This window comes from Sorex araneus, chromosome 3 (assembly GCF_027595985.1).
Source record: "Sorex araneus isolate mSorAra2 chromosome 3, mSorAra2.pri, whole genome shotgun sequence".
Taxonomy (NCBI): Eukaryota; Metazoa; Chordata; class Mammalia; order Eulipotyphla; family Soricidae; genus Sorex; species Sorex araneus.
The window spans coordinates 64,561,963-64,588,055 of NC_073304.1; the positions used below are offsets into that span (position 1 = coordinate 64,561,963).

Genomic DNA, 26,093 nt, shown 5'->3' on the forward strand with positions numbered 1-26,093 from the left:
CCTTGCAAGGCTGATATCAATTTAAACAAAGCAAAAATAAACTAAACAGGAAGTACAGATTGTTAACTTAGCACTGGAATTATATGGCATGGATTTCTCTATAGCATCATATGCTTCCTGGACATGTTCATTCAAATTCTATTTTTCTGTAATATTTCAAAATATAAATGGTATTCCAGTCACACTAACATTTTCATTGTTTAGAATCAACTTCATCTCTAGACTCCTACTTTCTGCTACATCTTCCCTTATAAATAGGACTTCCATTTCTATGGAGAACAGATCAAAATAGTATCACCCATACTGGTATTTTAAAGGACAATCATCATTTGCTAGTTTTCAATAAGGCTTCTGTTCCAATTTTCACTGTAGTCATCTCAATTCTCTTTGGGCCATCCACAACAACTAGTCAGTCCACACTATTTAGAGTTCCAACTGTATTTATAACACAATTCTCCATTCCACAGATGCTTTAACAATGCTTATTTCTCACTGGCATGACCAATCTTTGGGGACAATTGATCTTTTAATAAATCTTTAAAGAGAAATCATTGCAAGTTCAACCTTGCAGGAAAAAAGTTCTATAAATCAACCTAAGGTAACAATGTAAGTTTGCCCTCCAGAGCATTCTATTTTGCTAGCACTAAAATAACCTAAAATACACAAGTGTGCCCCAAGGATTGTCATACCAAGTGGTTCAATACAGATTGATTCATGGACACCCAGAGCTGAGAAGTGTTGTTCTCCCTTGTTCCTGAGAGCAGAGAACAGAAGCTCTCCAGTTCTGATGTATAAAGAAGGGAGAGCAAGACAAGTCACATCAGAAGTTCAATTAGTCCTGGACAGCAGTAATCTTCCATCCAATTAAAACGACAGATACAAAACAGTGAAACAGGGGACTTCAAGGATTGTGGGGGTTGCGTGAGGGGGGAGAATCATCTTCAACAAGAAGAAACTGTACAAATGGGCTACAAGGCTGACGGAAGGTGGCTAATGATGATTCCCTTTTACCTTGGCAAAGAAGTCTCTATTAACACACACTAATCTCTCTGCAAGTTTGTAGGACCCACTCTCAGCCAATGCAAGGTGGCAAGTTAAAATTGGAGTTTTAGCAGCTCCTCCTTTTTGGCAGCTGTTTGGCTCACACACATTTAAATACTTGAGAACACTTAGTGGGGTAAACTGACCTCTTTCCCCCTTTCTTAAATGGGGCAGATGACTTGTGTTCTCTGGGTCTGTACTAACTATTGTGGTTTATTTTAAAAGTTCAAAAATGATGGCATCAATTTCCTAACAATCCTTGAAAAGTAGGTTCTGAGGAACAGAGTTCTATTGGTAGCCATGCTGAAACAAAAGTTCTAGAGGAACACAAGTGGAGAAATGCCACCTGACACAGTTCCCCTCCAGGAATTTGACCAAGTTCATTAGCTTAGTAATGAAGAGAATTACTGATAAGCAATTCCTTGTGAGAGGCAGGGAGGTTGGGGGTCCTTACCCAGTGATGAGTGTGATGGAATTATGTCATGATAATCCATTATTAATAGTATTATACACCAAGAAATAAAAGAAAAAATTATTTAGCTCTGTTTCAGCCCATGTTTACTAACTACCACCCATTTTTCCAAAAAATACCAATTAATAGCTTCTGAAAAACACTGGGAAACATTAGAAATGAAAAGCAGATAAAGAATGGAAATATTTCCTCTGTGTGTGTATTATCTTTATTGAGGTAACACTGGTTTACAAGAATGTAAATGTTCGTACATTTTATGGCTATTATGATGCAAAAATGAAGATTTTATAGATGTGCAGGATATCCCTGCACACACACACACAAACACACAACAACAACAAAATTACAGATTCTTCTTTTGGATTAGACAAGCTTTGCTTGGGATGTCTCTTGCCTCCATGCAGTCATCTCTGTGACTTTCTCCCATCCACCTTACAATCTACCTGGGCTAAGTCCAGCTCTGGGGGCAAAATTTTTCATGAGGTTCTTTTTTATCTCAAATGTTTATTACACCCTTCAAACCACTGTAGTGACTGCACCCTCATTTCCTCCAGTGACTCTCCAACTTTTCACGCTCACACTCCTACCTGAACTTCACTTTTCTGCTTGATAATAAATGCTCATAGTGGTACTTCTTGTGTTTCCAGTCCTCTCCTGCTATTAGATATTTCTCAACTCTGCAAAGTTACTAATATAGTAAAGCATTTCTTTATTCATGCAAAATTTATCAACTAGAACATGCATCCAGTTCAAATATGGTGATCTCATACCCAGCGTCTCAGAAAACACTCTAGTAGTTCCAAACTTCATTTTTAAAACTGAAACAAATATAGTGGTCGAGAGACACTGCAGAGATTAAAGTGCTTGTCTTGAATATAGATGGCCCTACTTTGGTTCCAGCACTGCATATGGACCCCCAACCACCACCAGAAATGCTCCTGGCGAAGAGAGCAGGAAGTAAGCCTTGAGTATCTCTAGTGTGACCAAACCCCACCCTAAAGTAAAATTGATTAAATAAAAATGTGTGAAACTTGAATTGCCCAATAGTACTGTATATTCAAAAAATAGTAGAAGAGAAAGCTCAATAAGAGAAAGTATTTTGCACATGTATAACTATTTCTCCCATTAGTGAAGAACAGTACTGCAAATTACCCCAAAACGGGTGAAAAGAAACAAACGAAACCATCTCCAAGTCCTTGGTATCTAAATGTGCATACAAAATTACTAACACAGGCAAACTGGGATTTGAAACTCCCATAGACAGCAGATATTATCCCTAAAATAGCAGTCACACATTTACATTTGGGAATCTAATTCCGGAAGTCTTACACAATTCATTAGAAATACTGGTCTGAGTAATTCCCAATTATTTTCTGATAACAAATCTCATTAACTCTGTAAGAGAAATCTTTATTCTAAAATAATTTAATTTCTCCAAATTTTAATGGTTTATGAAACACAAGACATATGACATTGCACATTTGCATCAAAAGAAATTTTTTTCTCCCTATTTCTAAGTTACTGTTAGCAAGCAGAAGCATTTCACCAACTGATTTGGGAGTGGGTACTCCCAATGCAGGCAACTCTGTGGAAGAGGAATCATCTTAATATTTTGGGAGTCAATTCAGATGAAATCGCCAAACTCTGAATAAACAGAAAAACTGTTTTTTTTCTTTTTACTTCAATTCTAAGCCCAGAACCAAAAATTAAAACCACTTGAATATTACTAAGAAAAATGCACTTCATTAACTTAATTATTGATATTCTGAAACAAATATGCATCTAATATTTCCCATATTAATTATTTTTTTATCTTCAAAGTTTCTAAGCTACATGTATTTTCTTTTCTTTTTTTTCTTTTTGGGTCATGCCCAGCAATGCACAGGGGTTACTCCTGGCTCATGTACTCAGGAATTACTCCTGGCGGTGCTCAGGGGACCATATGGGATGCTGGGAATCGAACCCAGGTCAGCCCTGTACAAGGCAAATGCCCTATCTGCTGTGCTATTGCTCCAGCCCCTACATGTATTTTCAATGAAGCTACTGGGCATAAAAATAAATTACATATTCCACACAAACTGAAGCTAACCGGGGCAAAAATAAAAATCTTACAGTGTTTTGAGCAAAGCAACTCTGACTCACTTTAAAATACTATTTATGGTACTAGGAACTGTAATTAAATCAAGTCTTGAACATACTAAGCAGAAGAAAAGTGTTAATTATTAGATTAGTAAAAATACCATTTCTGGAGTGTAAATCTTTCTTTTAGACCTTTAAACATTTACAAAATATCTATTTATTGGGGCAGAGGGCAGAGAAATAGTAGAGCAGGTAAAGCACTTGCCTGTACAAATGGGAGCCAGGTTTGATCTTCTGCATTGGTATGGTGCCCTAAGCACCATCAGGAGTGATCCCTAAGCACTGAACCAGGATTCAGCCCTGACTACTACTGGGTATGGCCCAAAACCTAAAATAAATAACTATTTCTTTGAAAAGCACAATGAAAGCTTGATTTTGGCTTAAAGGGAAAAAAATCCACAGCACCTTTCATTCAATGAGCACAATGCTCTTATTAAACACATTTTCTTTTAGATTTTCTTTCCTTTTTATTTATTAATTTTTAAAATTTTCATTAGTGAATTTCCGTGGGGTACAGTTACATACTTACAAACTTCCGTGCTTGTGTTTCAGTCATACAATGATCGAGTACCCATCTCTCTACCTGTGCCCATTGTCCACCACCAATGATCCCAGTATCCCTCCCTCTCCTCACCACCCCACCCGCCTTTGTGGCAGGGCATTCCCTTTTGTTTTCTCTTCCTTTTTGGGTATTGTAGTTTGCACTAGCGGCATTGAGTGGCCATTTCTTTCCAAAGTAGAGCAGCATGACCTAAAGTATTAGGTATCTAAGAGAACATTTAAATATAAACCCAGACAGCACCTCCCTGGAGAGTAAGCACCAGCAAGAGTCAGCTGACTGGGACGAAAACATTTCCCAATGGATCTAGCATGCTCCAGCATCTCCTCCACATCTATGCTCAACTGTCACCTCAGCAAGGCCCTGGGTGACCCCAACATTTGAAACAATAAGCCCTACTTTGTTCTCTGGGATTCAGACCTCTTTTCCACTATATCACAGTAGCAATTATCCCCCATATGCATTCCATAATTGGCCCATTTTCTTATTGTCAGCTATCCCCACATGTACATAAGTACTTCAAGGGTGAAGCACCTCTGTCTGTTTTATCCATTACTGTGTCTCCAGGGATTGGCACCAAATAGGTGCTCAATAAACAGTTATTACACAAATGACAACAGAGCTCTTCAGGCCCAACATACAAAGTGTTACCTTTCCACTGTGCGGGAACACGAATGCAGAAAAACTTTTGCAAAATGAAATAATCGCACTCCAAAAATAGATCTAGTAAAGTTAGAGACATTTTAAAAAATAAGTACCCCACATATATTCAGTTGAAAAATATGATTTGTACATAACACATTGCTTTGGATTAATCAGATAAAGATGAAAGTCAAGAATTTTGCCAGCAGTGCTTCTTGCTAACATTACTCAGTTATGCCTTTCAGCTCAGTATATTGTATATGAAGGATATCTTGTTAAAACAACTGTTGAAGGCAAGTCGTGTCCTATCAGCCACACTCTGTACCCTATGGGAACTCCAGTGTTCCAAAGTCTATGCTAATATAATCTTGCTGCTCTGTTGAGTTAAGGCAAAAATCAGTTTTCTAGTGTCATGAAAGGTTTTTCATAAAACTACCACATTATCTATATGTCTTCCAGAAATGAAGGAAAACTGCACTAAGGATTAAACTAGATTTAGGAGGGTAAATAGTGTTAACAAATACCATAAAATAACCAAGTAAATGACTCCAATCTCCATTTATCTGTGAACAAGAAGTCCGTTACTCTTCTTTATGTAACTGGAAGCATGATATGTATGGGAAAACAAAATCCCCAGCTCCAGGGTTCCCGGTGGCTCACCAGTATCTGCTCTCTGCTTCTAACAAGGATTTCCTATGAAATACTTCGAAGTTCTCCTGTTACTTCCTCCCCTCGGGGTATGAGGTCTTATTTTTGCTTATCAACCTCTGTTCATTATAAGCCGTCTGATGGAAAAAAAAATAACACATTTCACCTGGAAAGAGGAATGAGGGAAAGGTAGTGATTGAAAGAGCAGACCAGGATTTTTTTTCCTTAGTGGTATTTCAATATTTCTGAGAACTACAGAAAACGTAAAAAAAAAATTTAAAAGTATTATTTACAAAACCTGTGTGGTTGTTTCATTGGCTGAGGATTTTAGAGATGAATTCTCATTATAGAAACAAGCAGATATATAGAATTGTGAATGATTTAAAAATCAAGCTTAACATTACTAAAGATTTACTAAATTAAAAAGTTACAGCACTTATTCTATCATTACCTCCCTAAATATTTGTTTGTTTCAGGTTTTTGCTTGTTTTGGGGGCCACACCTGGCAGTGTTCAGGTCTAACCCCTGTCTCTGAGCTCAGGGATCACTTCTGAAGGGGCTTATGGGAATAAATGAGGAACCAGAGATTGAACCCAGATTGAACCAAGTGCAAGGCAATTGCTTTACCTGCTGTTTTACCTCTCCAGTGCCATCTCTAAATATTCTAAAGTAAAATGAACTATGGTTATTAGTCTTTCCTTTTCACAACATCCATATTCAATACTTAGCATAAAGGAAGCAGTTTTTTGAGTGTTCCTATAGATTAGCAGGGATACAATAAAATGAATTACAGCATATTGCTCTGTTGGTGAATTAAAGAGTCTGGTAAACTGCATTCTTGAGACCCTGCATTCAATCTGCAGTAGTACTAAGAGAGAAAAAAAAGGAGGGGAAGGTAATATGGCAAACCTAAGTTAGAATAAAGAATTGTTGTACTATGGTGAAGCAGGCTTCATAAGCGAAGGTAAGAATTTGAGTCTGAGCCTAGGAAACACCTTAGAAATAAGGACATGAAGACCTTTAATGATATAAAAATATTTTTAAACTTAATGGAAAATGTTTTTGCACAAAGGGATTGGAATACTTTAAAATATTGTCAGCAAAAATACTTAACATATTACTTGTAAGAAAGTCAGATTCTCCTTCAAGTTACATCAGTAAACCCGAAGAAAATGTAGAGAACTTTTCAAAGATGCCAATAGACCAAATAATTTTTTAAGATATCAATCACTTACAGTAAGTGTAATAAGCAATAAGGACATAAAATGGAGAAGTAGAACTTTTACCAAAGTCAGTGTACAAAATCTGCCTACCTGCTACAATAATATCAACTGTGTTAGCCTGGGATGACTGAGTTAGCCCAGGTTTAGAAGTCTAGCATTTCAAAACATATCTAAAGATGAAGACAGTCATTTCTTACAATGACCATATCAAGAGAAGTTTGCATTTTTGAGACAGAAAATAAAAGGTAACATTTTGATTTAAAAATGCTATGGAAAGTCTGATAAATAGGATTTGTTCCTTTTCTGTCATTTATATGAAGGTAAGAGTCAACTGAAGGGTGTGAATCTTGAAGTACACAATCAACAGATAAGAAAAATGTTATGGAAAACCTCCCCTCAATATGGAGACTGTCAACAAATGACTAGTAATCATACAGGCTGCCTCTGCCATCAGCAAGCAAGTCTCAGAACTGTCCTCAGACAGTGATCTATCTTTATGAAAGAACATATTATTCCTTCACCATCACCCACAACATGCAGTTGTTGTTTACCAAGTGGATTCACATTCCCTGTTTACCAAAAATACAGAGCTGAAGGTCATTTACTTATTGCCAATTCCTATCCTATGCTGGTAACGTAATTTGTTACTTAAATAGGAAGATAAATAAAAGTTGCCCTTTTCTTATATTTATACTTCTCTGGTAAGAACCACTTTCGACTATCTCTTCATGTCCCCAAAAGTTTGCCATCTCGAGGTGTATCAGTGCCCGCACTAATACTTACTTTTGACAAGTGTTTAATGATTGAATTTTATTGAATATAGGTATAATCAGGCAAACCAGTGGCTTTCAGACACCAGTCCAGGGACCAGTGCTGGTCCACAGATGTAAAAAGGCAGAAAAAAATCACCTTTCTATATCAAATAGCAATAGCACAGCAGACCTAAAATAGTGATTTTTAAGCCTTTCTGTCTAAAATCACTTCCATGAGGCAAGATATCACAGGATTCCTCTACCCAATACCAAGTTCACATAGTAGCCTTTATTTTTTAAACATTTAATTTATTTATTTGCTTTTTGGATCATACCTGGCGATGCACAGGGGTTATTCCTGGCTCATGCACTCAGGAATTACTCCTGGTGGTGCTTGAGGGACCATATGGGATACTAGGAATTGAATCTGGGTTGGCAGCATGCAAGGCAAACACTCTACCCACTGTGCTATTGCTCTACCTCCCATAGTAGCCTTTAAATATTGAAATAGTCTATGTCAATGCAAATGGAAGAGTGACAGGTCTTCTCACTTCATGATCACAACAGCCTGTCAACTGCCTCATTACTCATACTCACTATGCAAACACAGAAACTAGAAAAACCCACATCTCCCAGTTTATTGAAGCAATACAAATGCAAGATCCAAATTCCTCTCCTTTTCCTCAAAGTCCCATTTATCTTAGCCCTTTCTATTTCTGGTCAATACTATGTAAAAAAAAAACTTCACCTTATGTTTGTCATGTACAAATTTGGTTTGCTCATCCCCATTCATTAAGGACCTCCTTAAGCTCTACCTTGCCCAAGAAGAGATCTCCAGTTCTACAGAGGCATAAAAGATCTTATCCCAAATGAGAAGAGAACTAGGGGATTTATACCATTTGAAAGGCAAGTAACAAAAATATTTGTCACACTCCATTAGTTTCTCTTGTATTATTTTCTTGCATACTGTAGAGTACTGTGCCTATGCACCCACATGCCTACACATATTGGGAACTGAATCCAGTGCCTCACAAATGCAAGGATTGTGCTTACTGCTGAGTCACATCCCCAGCGCTAGAGCACTTCTCTTTAAGATCCCATAATAAATAAAATCATCTAAGTATCCTATCTACAATACTGCACATCTAAGTTGAATATAAACTCTATGGTTTGTTCACCACTAAGTACTTAAGATTTAAAACAATGCCTAGCAATTACTGTATTCAAGTAAACAAAGCATCTTAGTACCTATGCTAGCCTTAAGATAGGGGGATATCTATGTTTATCACAGAGAGGGAATTATTTCTTGACAAAGGATTATCTTTTCATATACTTTTCAGGTATCTTTTCAGAAAGTTACTTAAAAGCCAAGTAACTTTAAAGGACTACCATACCCTCCCAATAGACTCCATTTTCCACAAATGAAATATTACGAAGTTATCTGTCACTGTCTCACTGTCGTCCCATTGATCATCCATTTGCTCAAGCGGCCCAGTAAGGTCTCCATTCATCCTAGCCCTGAGATTTTAGCATCCTCTTTTTACTCGTCCTTCCCAATGGTGCCACATTAGAGGCTCAGGGAATGAGACCCATCACTGTTACCGTAAATGGCATATGAATAGGCCCCAGGGACAAAGTTATCTAGTCACAAAAAAATTAAATCTCAGTGTCAACAATAATGTCACCAGTATTTAAATAATCCTTATCTAACACCTTCTACTTCCTGTTTAAAGACACATATCAGAATCAGAGAGAGAGAGAGAGAGAGAGAGAGAGAGAGAGAGAGAGAGAGAGAGAGAGAGAGAAAGAGAGAGAGATCAATGGGTTGAGCACAAGCTCTGTGCACAGGAGGTGCAGGTTTGATCTTTGTCATTTACATTTCCCCTCAGCACCACCAGGAGCCACACCTGAACACAGAATCAGCAGTGTGGCCTCAAAAGCACAAACAAAAAAACAAAACCACAGAAGCAGGGCCATTGAGATAGTGCCACAGATAAAGAGCTTATCTTGCATCCAGGTAAGGAGCTTATCTTGCACACAGTCCACAGGGGTTTGATCCCCAGAACCACAAACATTTCCCCAAGCCAAGAATGGTCCCTGAGTACAGTGTCAGAAGCAAGGCCTGACCACGTCTGGGTGTAGCTTAAAAAAAAACCAAACCAAACCAAAAAATGGGGTATAAACATAAAAATGTCAAAGCTGTGAAAATTTTTAGAAAATTTTTTTAAATACGTGTTTCATATATTTTTCATTTTATTTCTTTATTTATGGTATATGTGATGCCAGGCACAAAATCCAAGTCCTCACAGGCTTCTACTGTTAAACCAAATCCCTGACCCTTTTTTCTTTTAGAAACTAAAATACCAATTTTGAGTCACAAGTAACTCTACACATAATACTATGTGACAAGTTTCTTGTCCCATAAAGCGGGCCGAACTATTATTCTCATTTCAACTTCAATGTACGGTAGACAGGGAGATGGAGGTTAGGCACCCCACAGGTCTTGGCAGATGAGTTCTCGAGAATAAGACCAAGATGGGATTTAAAGAAGTTCCTCTGTCACTAGCTCTAAAGTAGGCAAAAAGCTTTATGGCCAGAGTTATTTTTTAACATGAGATCTGAGGTCTGAGAAGACTCTAACTCATGCCAGCACCAGCCCAGAGAAGGCTTGGTTCCCTTTCCTGGGAGAAGCTGCAGCAGAAACATAGGCTGTGATAAGGACATAGAGATGGACACCGAAAATTCCAAAGACTTCCTCTTAACAAGAGACTTTGATGTCCACAGAAAGCCCCACATGGGGGGAATTTGGGAGATAACCTATAAAACCAGCTCTGCAAAGACAAGCAAGGTGCTTCCCAATTCTGGGGGGAATTGCCTGCATCTCAATCTGAGATGTAGACTCTCAGTTCTTCCCCCTGCAGATGCCTGCATTATCTCAGAAATGCTTTGCTCTCTTTCTCCTTCCTCACAAAATGGTTTTATTCACTAATAGTCTCCTCCTGAAATTCTTTTCTGTGAGGGAAGATGAAATTCCTACAGAAACTGGGTACAGTTCAAAACTGACTTTGTATTTCCTGCAAATATAGGAATTCCTCACTCCACCTTGGGTTCCACGGCTTTTTTAAGATGTTGGTTGTAGGGATCACTTCCTACACAGGGCAGAACACGGGGAACCCAGGTGGAGTTTGATGGTTGCCTCCTGGGACTGGTCAGATAGGAGGATTATACCATGTGGGTGCTCACAGCAGATTCTCATCTGTCCAAACTTCCCCAGGCACATCCCTGGGTGACTAATGTGGATAGAGAGGGAAGTGGTAGACTCTTACCTCTCTCTTCTCTGCTTCACATAAGTCATTTTCAACAAAGGGAGTGAGAGTCTGACAGCACAGACTCTGCTGGACTCTCAATGAGTGACATTGCACTGCCTACTGAACCTTGCCCCCACATGCTCCCTGCTAGCTCAGAGCTAAAACGAGAGAGGGAGAGAGGGAGGGAGAGAGAGAGAGAGAGAGAGAGAGAGAGAGAGAGAGAGAGAGAGAGAGGGAGAGAGAGAGAAAGAGAGAGAGATGGAGAGAGAGAGAGGGAGGGAGAGAGAGAGAGAGGGAGAGAGGGAGAGAGGGAGGGAGAGAGAGGGAGAGAGGGGGAGAGAGAGAGAAGGAGAGAGAGAGAGAGAGGAGAAAGAGAGAGAGGGAGGGAGGGAGGGAGAGAGAGAGAGAGCGAGAGAGAGACTGCATCACCTACGTTTTGATGGGCTCACCCAACAGCTCACTTAGAGCCTAACTCACACTGGATCCTGGGTGCCCGGGTAGAACAGTGTGAAGTGCCAAGTTCAGTAGAGCTCACGCTGCTCTTTAACCTGCACAAGCAACAGCACATTCCGATGGTAATGAACTTCCTTGGGAGTTAAGTTAAATTTTTCATTTGTGTGTTTTAAATGCATGATAGAGGGTTATCTAGATTTCAAACTCTAATAGTGATTTTTCACACACTGCTTTGTAGAAAATACCTGTCTAGCTGGAGCTCTTTTCTAAATGAAAATTTCAAGTCTTTCCCCTTCAAGAGGGAATATAGGAGAAAGGTGGGCCCCATCAATTATTCTATAACAGTGCCAGTAAAGAGAAAGAGTGTTAATGTTTTTCACTACTTAAAAGCAAAATTAAAATGTTTGTATAAGATACTAGCATAGAGAATTTCTTCCCTTAAGAAATGTGCTGGAACCACAGTTCTAGTCAACATGTGTATATTGAACCATTGATTTGAATCATTTATAGCATACAGTAACTTTTAATTTTTCAGCTATTATTATTTTGACTAGTTATATGGGCTTAATACTTGACTGTCATAAATTTAAGCCACCATCCAACATTCTTTATATAGGTTTTGTCACCTTTGTGGTTTGTAAATGTTAAATAGCAAGTGACAATGGCATTAATCCATCTAATTAAGCAATTTAAAAATATTGCAATTATACATTTAAAATGTCATAAAATGCCTACCATTTAAGTGAGACCCTAGAGTGAGGGTAAAGAGGAGATACATTTGCATTGCTGTTATTGGCTGCTTTAACAATCTTAATTATTGCATTTAATTTTCTGATTATTATTTTTATAGCTCAACTGATTGAGACAAAAAGATTTACTCTAAATTGTTATCTTTATGAAAACATTTTGGAATTGACTATATAATCACCAAACTGAATCTCTCTTGAAGATTCAAGAACAATCTAATCATGGCTTAGCCACCTTTTTTATTTTCTTAAAATAGTTTAAGAAAGTACTTTATTGGAAAACAAGTAAGCAGTTAGAAGACGGCAGATTCATATCCCCCAAACAAAACACCTGTCTTTAGTTTTTTGGGTTTTTTTGTTTTTTGGGTCATACTGGCAATGCACAGAGGTTACTCCTGGCTTTGTGCTCAGGAATTACTCCTGGCGGTGCTCAGGGGACCATATAGGATGCTGGGAATCGAACCAGGGTCGGCCGCATGCAAGGCAAACCCCCTAACTGTGGTTCCAGCACATTTCTTAAGCTTGCTAGGCTCTGCCATGCAGGTGGTATACTCTCCGTAGCTTGCTGGGCTCTCCGAGAGGGACAGAGGAATTGAACCTGGGTGTGTTGCGTGCAAGGTAAATGCCCTGCCCATTGTGCTATCTCTCCATTCAAATATTCCATCAAATACTATTTGATGGAATCCTAAAATATTAATTTTGATAATGTTGCTGTGTCAAATGATAATGAATCACTAGTTTACCATAAGGCATAACATTTGTATCAGAATAACTTAACATTAAAACAGTTATGGAACATTCTTTTAAGGAAATGTGTCTAGGTGACAATTTATACCTGGTAGGTGAGAGTGACTCAGTCTAGAAAGTAGAGAGATATTGACATTTTGGACAAACACTAAGAGAGTCAAAAAGTCACGATGAGTATTTCTTGTAAAAAAGAATTCTTCTTAGCAAAAGATTTCAGAACTGGACCAGAAAGTTAACACCAGCCTTATATGCTCTAATGTATCAATATCTATATAGTATAGAAGTAATTCTTGAGGGTTATCATGTTGCATGATCTTAAATATCTTGCACCCTTTTGTGCTAAATTTCCACCACTGAAACAAATCCAACACTACCAGACAGGACAGCTGCAGAATGATAGGAGCAGGTACAGAACAAAGCCTGCAGGCCTTGGTTTTCCAACAGACAGCTGAGTGTCCTGGCCCCTAGTGTCAAGTGCTATGATCATGAGTGATGGGGCTATTCTGATTGCAAACTCCTCTCAAATAATGATCCCCAAAGCTAATCAAGAGGGCTCCCCTGTTCAATATTTACCTGTTACTCATTGACAGCCACTGTCTGCACAGTCATCTAGGATGTATAGAACGGGATGAAAAACACGGAGCTCAAACAGGACCTGAGTGACTCACTGAAGTACCAGGCACAGAGAAAGCAGAATAAGCTGCTCTTCAAACCACCTTTGACACTGAGGTTTGCCTGAGCTCCACAACAGCACTGCACTGCTCCCTCCTGGATTTGGGAGCCAACTTGGCTGCTAGATAATATGAGGAATGAAAGGAACAACCACCACATGAGGAAGGAATAAATAGAGGAGGGAGATATTAGGTATCAAAATACAAACATGGAGGGAAAAACAGTAATTTCCTGTATTGGGGCAAAAAAATAATATTCCCTTCTTGATGTGATCTCCTTGCTTTTATGTCCCAGGAAAGTCATATCTATTCTGAAAATTATTTTTCTCATTTTAATACATATTCAACATCTTAAGCTAAAAAAGAATAAGAAAACATTGATCTTTTTGTGTTAGGTATTTAAATGCTGTTTGCCATCCATCAATCAAATGGACCCGGCAGAGAGGCTGACCAGACTCAACATTCCCCTCTAAAGAGAGGCAGGCAATCGGCATGATCACAGTACACTTCACTCATGTTATTTTTTAACCATCAGCTAGAGAGCAGGGTTTAGTATAAGACCTTACATTTATTATCCATGCAGCCCGGCAGGTTTTGGAAAGGTTTAAAAGAGGAAAGTCACTTCAAGTTTTAATCTACTAATTTATCCTGATCATGAAAAATATGTAAACACTATTGGGCATTTTTATATACTGGTATGTATGTACTATTTTAAGTACCTTACATGTATTAGTTGATTTAAGCATCATGGTATACTTTAAGAGATGATTCTCAATGCTCAAATGAGAAAAATGGGGAACTGAGAGATGATGTAAGTTGTACAAGTTGACCCCAACTTGAGTATGTAAGAAAACTAGAATTGGAATAACACATCTTCATCATAGCTGTGCATGTAATCACTACACTAAATTACTCTCTGATTGCATTTAGAACTACTAAGGAGTTGAGACATTAGCCTTTAGTATTTTTAAAAGGTTTCAAACACAGATAAATAAACTTTATACACAAATACACACACACAAATCCTTAACTAGTACAAGTTTATATTCTGCCTTCACTCTAGGTTTATGACTGCTGGAAGAGTATTTATTTTTTATAAATATTGAGTGCCACCACCCAGGTGAAAGAATAAATGTTGTAATTAGATATAATTCCATATTGGCTTCCCTCACTTTTATGTCACCTCTCCATCCAATTGATTAAGAAACTCTGCTAGGCCTTCCTTCAGAAAACAAAATCCAACTTCTCACTTTCACACATTTATACCTTGGGAAGAGCTACCTTAGTTAATAATCCCCTCACCTCCCACACTTCCATACTTATGCCACAAAAGCACAAGTTCAGGTCTAACAATCAGGCTTATTCTAGAAAGTTAAATTCTATTATTTCTCATATGAAACCCACCCAATGTCCAGGTTAAACTGGTGAAAAAGCAAAAGGGTCCTATTTGCAATGACATGCTTAGTTCTGACTTCCTCTGTGACGTCCTATCCCAATCACTCATTCTTCAACCAACTAGTCCCCTCTCATGGCCCATGAGCACATCAGAAGCTCTTGTGTATTACAGACTTTGCAGCTACTGGTGTGCTGCATATAATTATCAAAATGTGCAACATCTAACCTCATAGAGCCTAGCTCAAACACTCCTCTTTTTAAATGGTTCCAAGTGTGAAACCATAACTAGCCCATTCTCACTCCAGCATTCTAAAATGCCTTCTTAAGTATCCATATTTCCATACCATAGCACTTACTCCCACCTAACAATTCACACATCTAATCACATTTAATTTGACCATGGAGTAGGCCAGTCAGCCACACCCAGCAGCTCCTGCCCTTTCACTGGAAATTCTGGGTTGGGGCAAAAACACAAATCCACACTACATTCAAAATAATCAATTAAAATCCCCTTCTACCAAACTATAGGACTCTGAAAACATTAAGGTATTAAATATAGAAGGGGGCCTGTGTCTTATTTTAATTTTAGTTATTTTTAATTGTATTCAGTGTCCATCACATGCCCAACCTGTATACACTCCGAGGACAACTAACTGTTCCCCTTCAAAAGTTATCTGTCCTAAAAATGACGTTATCACTCGAGTTGAAAATCTTCCTTTCGATTTGATTTCAACCTCAATTCTATTGCTGCATCTGGAAAATGAGCCAGCACAGAAGCAGGGATGTGGAAATTGAAACATAACTTCACTTTCAAGAGTTAAAACTTCTGGATCCTCAGATGGATCAATTTAGCCTCATAATGAAAGGCTGAGCATCAATGCGTATTTCCGTTGGATGGCAGAATAAATGCAGCTGTATTAATTCTCTGTATCTCAGAGCTTCACGTTCTGAATACACTGTTCCACAGCAAACATCTGTGTCCTGCAAATTTCTCCTGAGCAGATCCAGTAATGTTATTTGTGGTGCACATAAACCCAAGTTGCCACTAGATCCTTGTAAAAATAAACTTACTTAAAATCTGCTGGCCCATGATTTTATTTTCTGGCTTTACCTTCCCTGAGGTATTTCAGAAGTACCATGATAAGCTAAAAAAAATCAGCATGCTTTATTCCTACCCGTCTCATATAAATTGTTACTTGCAGCTCTGGGCAAGCAGTATTCAGGAAAGGGGGTAAATAATCTTTCTACCAGATGAATTTATTGATCCACAATTTTACAAGAGCTATGGCACTTTCCATACCCCCCATCTTCAATCCCAACTAGATCTCTCCAGACCTTCTGAAAACATAGAAACATGAATACCACTGCTTTAGCCAGTATTAATTCAAGATGCAAGACACCTGATAAATTTCTCTAGGGGAAGAGAATCAAGGCTGCTGTAGAATTTTTCCTTGAAAGCCATCAAGCCGTCAGTCAGGTCAGCCCAGAGAGAGTAGCTGTTGTCCTAAGTGAACAAAAACTTCCCTGAAAGACCAGAGACATATTCTTCACCAGATCTAGCTAGTGTTTATAGCTCCCAGGATGGGAGACTTTGTATGCACCAAAGTCGTGCTACCTTGATTTCACCCCTAAAGCTGTCCCATTAGAGGATTTTAAGGGTAAGACAAACAATTGGCTATAATCCATTGTAAGGGCCCCTAACAGACTATAGTCAAGGAAAAGGTGCTATCGTTTTATGATGAGTAAAGGAACTGGTTATCAGAATTGCTAGTGAGAGAAATAAGTCTCTCTCTTCATTGATACCTAGTGAGAAAAAGCAGAGTGGGTCCTTCATATAATCTAATATGTAATGATTGCATTAAGAATATAGCAGGAATTCACCTGGGCTAATGAAAGAAAGGGGAAAATCAAAATGTTTCTAAAGATACAATGGCAGTCTATTTAATCAGGTACATTTCAGGAAATCTTGTCCAAATAACCCGCACACTGATAGGGAGATCTGTTTTCTAATCACCCAAGATTGCTTGTTTTACATGCTGGCCAATGAACCAAAATCTTCATAGGACCTGGACCTCTCTCTCTGCTTTGAAAACTTAATCAAACCATTCCAAAGCAGAACTTAGTAAATAGAATTCTTTTCAAGCCACCTAAACAATGATGCAGCAAACATGGCTTGTGAGAGAATGATTTTATCAAGCAGCCAGCAAATTCCACCTAATCACTTACCATCACCTTGTATAACATGATCTGACCTAAAAAAAAAAAAAGTCACGTTTCTCTCATTCACCAGCCTCTTCTCACTATGAGCTCTAACCTGTAAATTTCTAAACCATTTCTGTCCGAAACGAACTATCCAGATTAAAATGTTTGTTAAAATGGTAGACACTTCTGCTAAAAATCTTACTATTAGTGCTACTGATATATAGTTCAATCTTGACAGAAGAATCTTAATTCAAACCAAAATATCTGAATTCCCCCAAGTGATAAAATCCAGGAAAAAAATATTCATCATACAAGCAAATCTCTGTACATAAATAACACAAGGAAATAAACCATATCCACCGACCTAGAGTCTGGAGAATGAAACTAGTGAACTCAGCACCTTCAACACATACTGACCACTTAACATAGTGCTTCCTGTAAGTGCCAAAGGAAGACAAATCCAGATCACTTACTGAATAAGGAGCAGGGAAATCTTTGATCAACAAGTACAGAATGATAAAAATTCTTTGTAGGAAGGACAAAGTTGAAACCATAGCCTCACATCTGTGTTATTAAGATTACTCATAGAAATATGCTAATTACAGACTCTTTAAAACAGCTATATACTATTAGATTTTTTTATTGTAGGCAGTATATGTATTAATATATAATATATATATTAACTCAGATCATACTTTTTACTACAAACATTCCATTAACATTTTATGTATTTTTAGAAAGGTTATTTAAGAAAATATAACCCCCCAATATAAAATTTTCTGGCTTATGAAATCAACTGATTCTAAATAGGCACTATGATTCTGAAAATTCACAATTACAAAGCTTAATGGAATTATACTTTGAATGCTACCAAAATTGATAAATTTGTATCACATGGATCATGGTAATAATTGGAAATTATGCCACAATTCAGGATATGTCACTTTAGGATCTTCTAATTCAAGACATTTGTAATCATAATGACTTGCTTTTTTGCTGGAGGTTGTGTGCTATTCTTATTCTTTGAATTTTGCTCTAAGGGGTAACAGTTGTACTCTAAGTTAGGTGAATCACAAAGTAGTATTTATTTATAAATAATGGCTGTATCTTAAGTATCATATGTTTCTGTTATCTAGTAATTAGGCTGTGGAGCCAGATACACTGAGACAAAATGCAGGAGTAGGCAACATTCCCTGTAATAGGCCAGACAGTAAGCTTTGGTGGCTCTGTGGGCTACATGATTTTGTTCATCAATCTGGTCACCATAACACAAAAGCAGACAAAGACAATGTATTAACAGACAGGTGTGGCCATGTTCTAATGAAAAAAAAAAACTTTTAAAAGGCAGGCAAACGGAAGTGCTATTCATCCAAATGCCACCGTATCATACTTCAACCTTGAGTGATACTTAAGCTCTGTAAGGCTCTGTTATCTGTAAAATAATGATTATAATTAGTAATCAAAGTAAAATGAAAGAAAAGTGAAATTTATCAGTTACACAGGCGGGGGGGGCTGGGGAGGTGGGGGGGGAGGTATACTGTGATTCTTGGTGGTGCACTGGTGAAGGGATGGGTGTTCGAGCATTGTCTAACTGGCACTTAAACCTGAAAGTTTTATAACTTTCCACATGGTGATTCAATGAAAGAACAAATTTTTTTTAAATGATCAAATTAGATATTAAACAGAAGTTTATTATAATCATTTTTAATGTCTGTTAAGAAATTAGTCGATTGTGCATCATCAATGGGTGGAGCACTCATCTTGCAAGCAGCCAACCCAGTTTCAATCCCTGGCATCAGATATGGTCCCACATGAGCCTGCCAGGAGTGATCTCTGAGTGCAGAGTCCTCAGGTCAATGAGTAAGCCCCGAGCACTACTGGGTATGGTCCAGAAATTTTATTTAAAAAGCCAGAACAAACCAATAAAAGCAAACCTCTGCATTATCAGCATCTGATCAAAGTAATGTCATTCTTATCACACTAATGATCAAAACAAATGATTTATTTATTTATCCAATTTTAGTGACATGATAACAGAAGCTTAAAGAGTTAAGTTATCTACTGTTCCATTATCTATTAGGTAATTATCTGACTGAGATCAAACTCAGATCCATATCTAGAAGATTACAGCCACCTCTAGCAATGATTAAATCCTAATTTATAAATCATGTGCACTTGTGTTTCTCTTAAAATAGGTTACTCTGAGTCAAAGACTAAGATAATTTTTCTACATGAACACAAAGTTTAAAAATTCAGTAAGAAAACATTTACAAACTCAACATACAGAACAAATGCTCTTCTGTGTGTATGTTTTATGTGGTCTCTGGGATTGAACTCTGAGCTGCACACAGCAAGACAGGTGCTCTAACCAGCTATTCTTAAGGTATGAATTTATTAAACCATATTTCACATATAACTTTAAGTTCACTGTGTAATTTTTCAAACCTAAACATAAGCACATTGCTCTCTGAAATCAATTGTAAATAATTTTGAACACTATTGTTCAACAACACATCCACCGAAGGTTCACTGTAGCTCTAGTCCTCTCACCTTGACCTTAACTTTATGTTCCACTTCCCAAGAGCTCCAATTCACAGAGCAGATGTGTCACTTGCAAATTATGTTTGAAAATCTAGGCACTCACTTCTCTCATAATAAAAACACATGTTATGGCGGAGTCAATTCTTTTCTCTTAAAACCATACTGCCCATATGCTTGGTCATGTTCTTTAGCATTTGGCTCTCTTGAATGGCAAAGTCATCAAGACTTTGGAACATCTCACGGTAAGGAAAGCAATGATTTGTAGACAAGTCCTGAACTAGGTTTTGTATTGCAGAGATCCACCAAAATCTTGATAAATGGCAAATAACTCCAAACTAAAACACAGCAAGAGTGCCTACCCTTCAGCACCAGGAGAGCTAACTGAATTCCTAAACCAAGAGAACAGAAGGTCATAGGCCACTCTTTCAACGGTTATCCTTTTTTAAAAAAATCTTTCTTTAGGGGCTGGAGCAATAGCACAGCGGGTAGGGCATTTGCCTTGCATGCGGCCAACCCGGGTTCGATTCCCAGCATCCCATATGGTCCCCTGAGCACTGCCAGGAGTTAATTCCTGAGTGCATGAGCCAGGATTAACCCCTGTGCATTGCCGGGTGTGACCCAAAAAGCTAAAAATAAAAAAAAAAATCTTTCTTCAAGTCTAATTTCTTCCAGAGATTTTCCTTACATTCTTGTCTTCTGATAACCTTTCCAGTGGCTCCCATAGGACGACAACCCTCCCATGCTTTCAGTCCCTTCCTCTCTAATCTCAATGCCGATTATCCCTCACCAGTCCTCTATTAAAAGATGCCATTTGTTGTTCAGAAGACCAGACATACTTAACCTTTTGTCCAAATCAGTACTTGAAGCTTCACCCTCAAATTAAATGATATCTTCCACTATGAATCCTTATGAAAGCTAGACTATCCACAGTGCCACTTTGGAGTGTTAGCACTCAACTCCACAGAGGCACACAAAATCCCAGTGATGTGTTGATATATGTCTTCTAAGCTTCTAGAGGGTAAAGAATTTTTTAGTGACCCTGAATAAATTATTTTACTTCAAACATCACCTGAACCATGGGTAATAATCAACATCTATTTGTTAAATGAGTGAATAAATTATTTCCCTTTTACGCTACTTTGGAGTTGTAGCACTATCATCCTGTTTTCATCGATTTGCTGAGCGGGCACCAGTAACATCTCCATTGTGAGACTTGTTGTTACTGGTTTTGGCATATCGAATATGCCATGGGTAGCTTGCCAGGCTCTGCTGTGCGGATGGGATACCCTCGGTAGCTTGCTGGGCTATCTGAGAGGGATGGAGGAATCGAACTTGGGCCAGCCGCATGCAAGGCAAATGCCCTACCCGCTGTGCTATAGCTCCGTCCCCCTAAATAATACACTTTCATGCTATCCACATTGCCAAGCTATGTCACTTCCAGTCATGTACACACAAAATCTTCGAAGTGATGCTGAAATTAACTGAGAGAAGCCACCAGAAACCATGCTGAGGTCTGAAAGGCATGATGTGGAAATTAGAATTCATTTGGATGTTGAAAGGCTTGAAGCAGTTCTTGCTACAAAGTTCAATGTCTGTTTAACATGCAGATTCTATTAGAGCTCTTTAAGAAGTTCACTGTATATTTCGCTTTCCTCAATCCCTTACTGATCCAAACACAACTGGCATAAATTATTCTAATGTGGGGGAGGGTGATGGCATAAGAGACATCAATCAAGGAAGATAAACAACTGGCTAAAAGATCCAGCTGCCTTTGGAGTTGCCTTGACCTTGCCTCCCCTTAGCACAGGTGACCTTTATCCCCCAGCACCCAGCACTTGTCTTACCTCTCTAATTAAGGTAAGATGTGCTAGCAGTGTGTACTCTGACATAACACAGCCAAAGAAAGACTAACAAAAGCTATGGCCTATATTCATTCTCCTCCCCTAATCCCTGGGCCTTTCTTCACTCCTGTCCTTTAGTCAAAATATTCCCATTTCTATATCCATGCTTCTTAGCCAAAAGCAGGCTTCACCCTATAAGAAACAGAACTTCATTCTTTCTGATTACCTTAAGGAAAGGAGATAAAGTTCACACACATATCCTTGAGCCCCAGTTAATTTTCTCGAACCCTGTCCTGATTGTCTGAAATTATTCTAGTAGAGAAGACTTCCTTTTTTCCTTGAATCCTTTCACTTAAAGATGCTTATTTCACTTAAAGATGCAAATGCTCTGAGTAGAGTAATGTTAGTTAACAACACCTGAACTACAGCCAGGGCTTCAAGGCCAAAACAAAAGAAAACAAAATAAAAAGTCTCATGGGCACTGGGCCTGGCCATAAGACATGAAGCCAGTTTCCAAGTGGAATGAAACTCACAAACGCAGGAAGAGAGTGGGATGGAGAAGATACCAAAACAAAAATAACCCTCACAATTTTGCCAAAGCCACTTTTTAGACCATCACAAATACCTTCTCGGTTGTAACTGCACATACGATAGGAAACCCTAGTTAAACTCTAACCTTTGAAACAAGCACTGTGATGCTGTGCATACTGCAATGGCAAATGAATGTCCTTTGCAATGGCAAATGAACTTGGCAAATGAATGTTCACAGTTTCACTTCCAGGCTCCCTAGAGTCCATTGTTTCTAAACATTGATGAAAGGGGAATTTCTAAACACAGTTTTAGGGTGACCACTTATATGCCATCCCCCAGCAACCCCTTTGAAGTAAGGCATTGAGGCAAGTCACTCCTTTTTCTATTGACATTTTCCTACCTATCTTTCGTCACTGCAAATATTCTGAACACCAGTGAGTTTCCAGGACTATACGGCTACAATTCTATGGCTACCATTCTATTGCCAGGAAAATTTCTTTTCCTCTAGCTTAAACTTAGTTAAAATAGAAAAGAATGTCTTTTTGTTCCTGCTCTCTATTTCTGGAAGTGAGTATCTCACAAGCAATACTCAGGAAGGTCTGGGGTTCCTCCTGGAACTTCTCAGCCAACTATGCAGACAGGCAGTTCAATGCAAGGGCCAGAGGCTGTAGTTTGCTCAGGCCCTGCCATGTGCAGGATGGTGCAGGCCACTCTGGCAGTGGTCAGGGGACTATGTGGTGCCTGGAATCACACTTGGGTCAGCAGTCAAGACATGTGTTTTAACCAGGTAATATCCCTCCTGCCCCATTTTTCAAAATATCCATACTGCTTTTACTTTGGTAGGGGAGCAGGAATCATTTGAACTTTGAAAACGCCATTATCTGCCAATTAAACTTGATTTTACGGTGGAGTTCACTAAAAGCAGATACAGAGCAAAGGACAATAACTGCAAATAAAAAGCAGGGTCTAGGAACTGAATACTCAGCAAAATTGTAGCAGATAGAAAACATTTGTGGACTACTTCATAATGTTTTTGTAAACACTGTAGTTTACCCTTTGCTAAAGACAACATAACCAATTACAACCTCTAGTTCTTTTTATTTCTCTTACATTTTCTGGACCTTCCAAATCAAGTGAAGGAGGTCTGAGGGCCACTCCCTGGGACACTTACTTGCTCAAGTCCAAGGGTGCCTGGGCCCACTAGGGTTACCTCAGTGGTACCTGGGAGCAATGAGAATCACACCAGGCACTTCCCAGTAGCCTCCAATACAGACCCAGTGGTCCTGTATTTCACTTTAACACAGTGACATTCTTTTGGGGGGTAGGGGGACATTATAAAACACAGTAAGAAATAGGTGTTACTCAGTGCTCACCTCATGTACATTCCAAAGGTGCCCTTCTGTGAACATTACACATCAGTAAAACACTGAAGCCTCATGATGTAATACTCTAAGTGAGATGCACCCAAATTTTCTACTCTCATCAGTTTTGAAATTCTGATCTTCAATCACTACACTGACTCCAGACGCATTCAGACAGGGACCCAAAAACTGAAAAACAGTGCTGTAACAGCATTCACTGAAGAGCAGCTTCTGTGTCATTTGTATCTATCCTTGTGTCTAGTAGAAATTACTGAAGCCCAATAAGGTTAAATAACTTGCTGGAAGATACACCTGCCATCACTGATAAAAAGATCCCTCAAGGCTAGTGATAATTCATTACACAGAATCAGTATATTCATGGCTGAAGATGGAAAGCCAGTGTCTTCCAAAACAGCCCCTTCAATAGAAACTTACAACTTTTTAAAAATAGTCCTAGTTGGCACTTTTCACACTGCAGTGTAGGACCACTCCTCATCATTTGATTACAATGACTAGACAAGTTTGAGAGTGTACCATCTTCCTATTATTGATAATGTCCACCCTTCAAGAGTGTTGAAAAGATACCCACCATGTCCATGAACAACTTTTAACTCTCCAGGGAAGGGAGCCACAGAAATGCTAAGTGATAACTTATCTAGAACACATCTAACTCTCTAGATAGAATATATTAACAGAGCTTTTTCATAAGCACATGCCAAACACTGAGCAGAAGAAAATACTTACTCAGGCAAAGAAAGTCTGGATCCGTGGGCATTTCTCTTTAGTGCCAGAGTACCACATGCTTTTTTAGAGGAGTTATTAAAAGTACACTATAGTTTTAAGACAATCCAGATAAGCATCTTCACTAAAATACACAGCATCATTAATCATCACAGTGACAGTGCTCCAATTTAACATCATGGGGATTTCCTCCCCTTCTTCATCATTTATTTGCCAATATTTCCTTGTTATGAATATCCCCCTAGTGACTCTCCCTGGCAGTCACAGCTGTGCTGCTTACTATGCCTACCTTGACTACAAATAACATCAAATTTGAAAAAAACAAAACGGCAAACACTTTTGATACTTAAGGTTAGAAGGGAGGTCTCGATGCGGACAGGATTTCTGACTGCGCCATCCAGCTTCGACTTTAAAGTGGCTCGTACATCAGCCTTTAAGTATCTTCAGATATGAAACTGGCTTGATTACAAATGAACAGACTTGTTTGTGGATCTACCATTACTCACAAAAGCCTTCTTCAGATATCCACAAATCACAAGATCTCTCTCTCTCTCTCTCTCTCTCTCTCTCTCTCTCTCTCTCTCTCTCTCTCTCTCTCACACACACACACACACACACACACACACACACACACACCACATCACAAACAAAAAACAGAACGTAAACCAAGAGTCACGTTCAATGTCTTATGGATAACAAGAATATTTCAGATATAATCAAAATGATTTTGGACTATTACACCCATTCTTCGAAAGACAGTGAGCCTATTTATATAGTACAATATCAAGAAATAAAGTTAGAGATAAACAGCAAAAGTAGAGGCAACAGTCTCAATTCTAGCCAGGTAAGTTCTGTCCATGTTCTGTCGATTTCAGAAAGGCATTTCCCAGGTTGCAGGACTTCCTGATCATTTGTTAAGCAGAAATCATGAAAGAAAATGCCCTACAGCCAATTCAAGCAGTACATGAAAGCAGAATTCACCAACCTGCATCAAAGCCCATTTTTAAGGAAACTGGGTATTTTTTTTTTTGAATAATGAAACTCTACTGTTAAGTTAGGAGTTTGGAGACAAAAACACTCTAAAGTACATTTGCAAAGTACATTCAGAAAGACTAATAGCTTTGGTGGAAGTTGTGTTTCCTTCATTTTTCCTATAGGGGAACTTAATAACGGATTAAAGACTAATGTTTCTGCAACAAATATTCCACAACTTTTGTGGAGTATGGAAAGTATGAAGACATTGGGTCTAACTTTCAATTGGAATGTTTTAAAAAACGGGAACAAAAAACTTTCTTCTTAGCAAAAACAATACAAGCTACATTAAAATGCCTTTTCTCCCCAGAGCACAGTATTTCCTTCAGTGACAATAACATTACTGGTTACCACCAGTGCGAATTCTGTTAAGTAATGGACAAAGCAAATGGCAGCAAAGGCAGAGGACTCAACTTCAATTTAACTGTCCTGTAAGGTACATAGTAATTAACTGCAAAGCTCTGAAATCTTAGCTAGCATGTTAAGTCTGCTACATGACAGTATAATTTGACTTCTTAAAGGATTATGCAAATTACAACTCATCATTCCATTACAGGATTGAAAAAAAGTGACAGCTAATTTATACATAACACACCTTTCAAATCCCTAAGATGCGTAGCACCTGTGCAATGTATTTTGCTGAGATTTTCTTGCATATAAGTACTTGTTTATTGCAATATAAAGAAGCTTACCTAAGAGCTTTAATATAGTCATTTTTAAAAACTTATAGACCACAATTTCAAAAGAATAAACATTTTTTTTCTGTCTTGATTTCAGAGGCAAATATTTTTTTGCTGTTTTTGTTTTGATTGGTTTATGTGTGTGTTTTCCCCCACTATATTAGCGAAATATAAGGTTTCAATACAAGGATATTTTTGAATAGCTGGCAATCACAAGCACTGATGCACGAGCCAGAAGGAAGACTCACAAAGATTTCAACATACTTCTGGTAGGTAGATTCACAGTAGATTCCGTCATATCTGTAGATTTTCCTACATTCTGATTGGTTGGGCAGAGGATGCTGGGCAGTTATTCTGTAGAGGCATCA

The 26,093-nt window shown here is 38.4% G+C and overlaps 1 protein-coding gene across 9 annotated transcripts in view; it reads right to left on the bottom strand.

The window, feature by feature from the left end:
* The window catches only part of NPAS3 (neuronal PAS domain protein 3), a 939,716-nt gene that overhangs the window by 794,827 nt on the left and 118,796 nt on the right, over positions 1-26,093 (bottom strand). For 6 of the 9 annotated variants that reach the window (XM_055132054.1, XM_055132051.1, XM_055132056.1 and 3 more), the window contains exon 2: positions 25,990-26,079. The exons of the other annotated variants lie outside the window; for them this stretch is intronic. In XM_055132054.1, the coding sequence (XP_054988029.1) occupies positions 25,990-26,079 (90 nt within the window). The remainder of the gene's footprint in view (positions 1-25,989; positions 26,080-26,093) is intronic. 9 annotated transcript variants of the gene reach the window in all.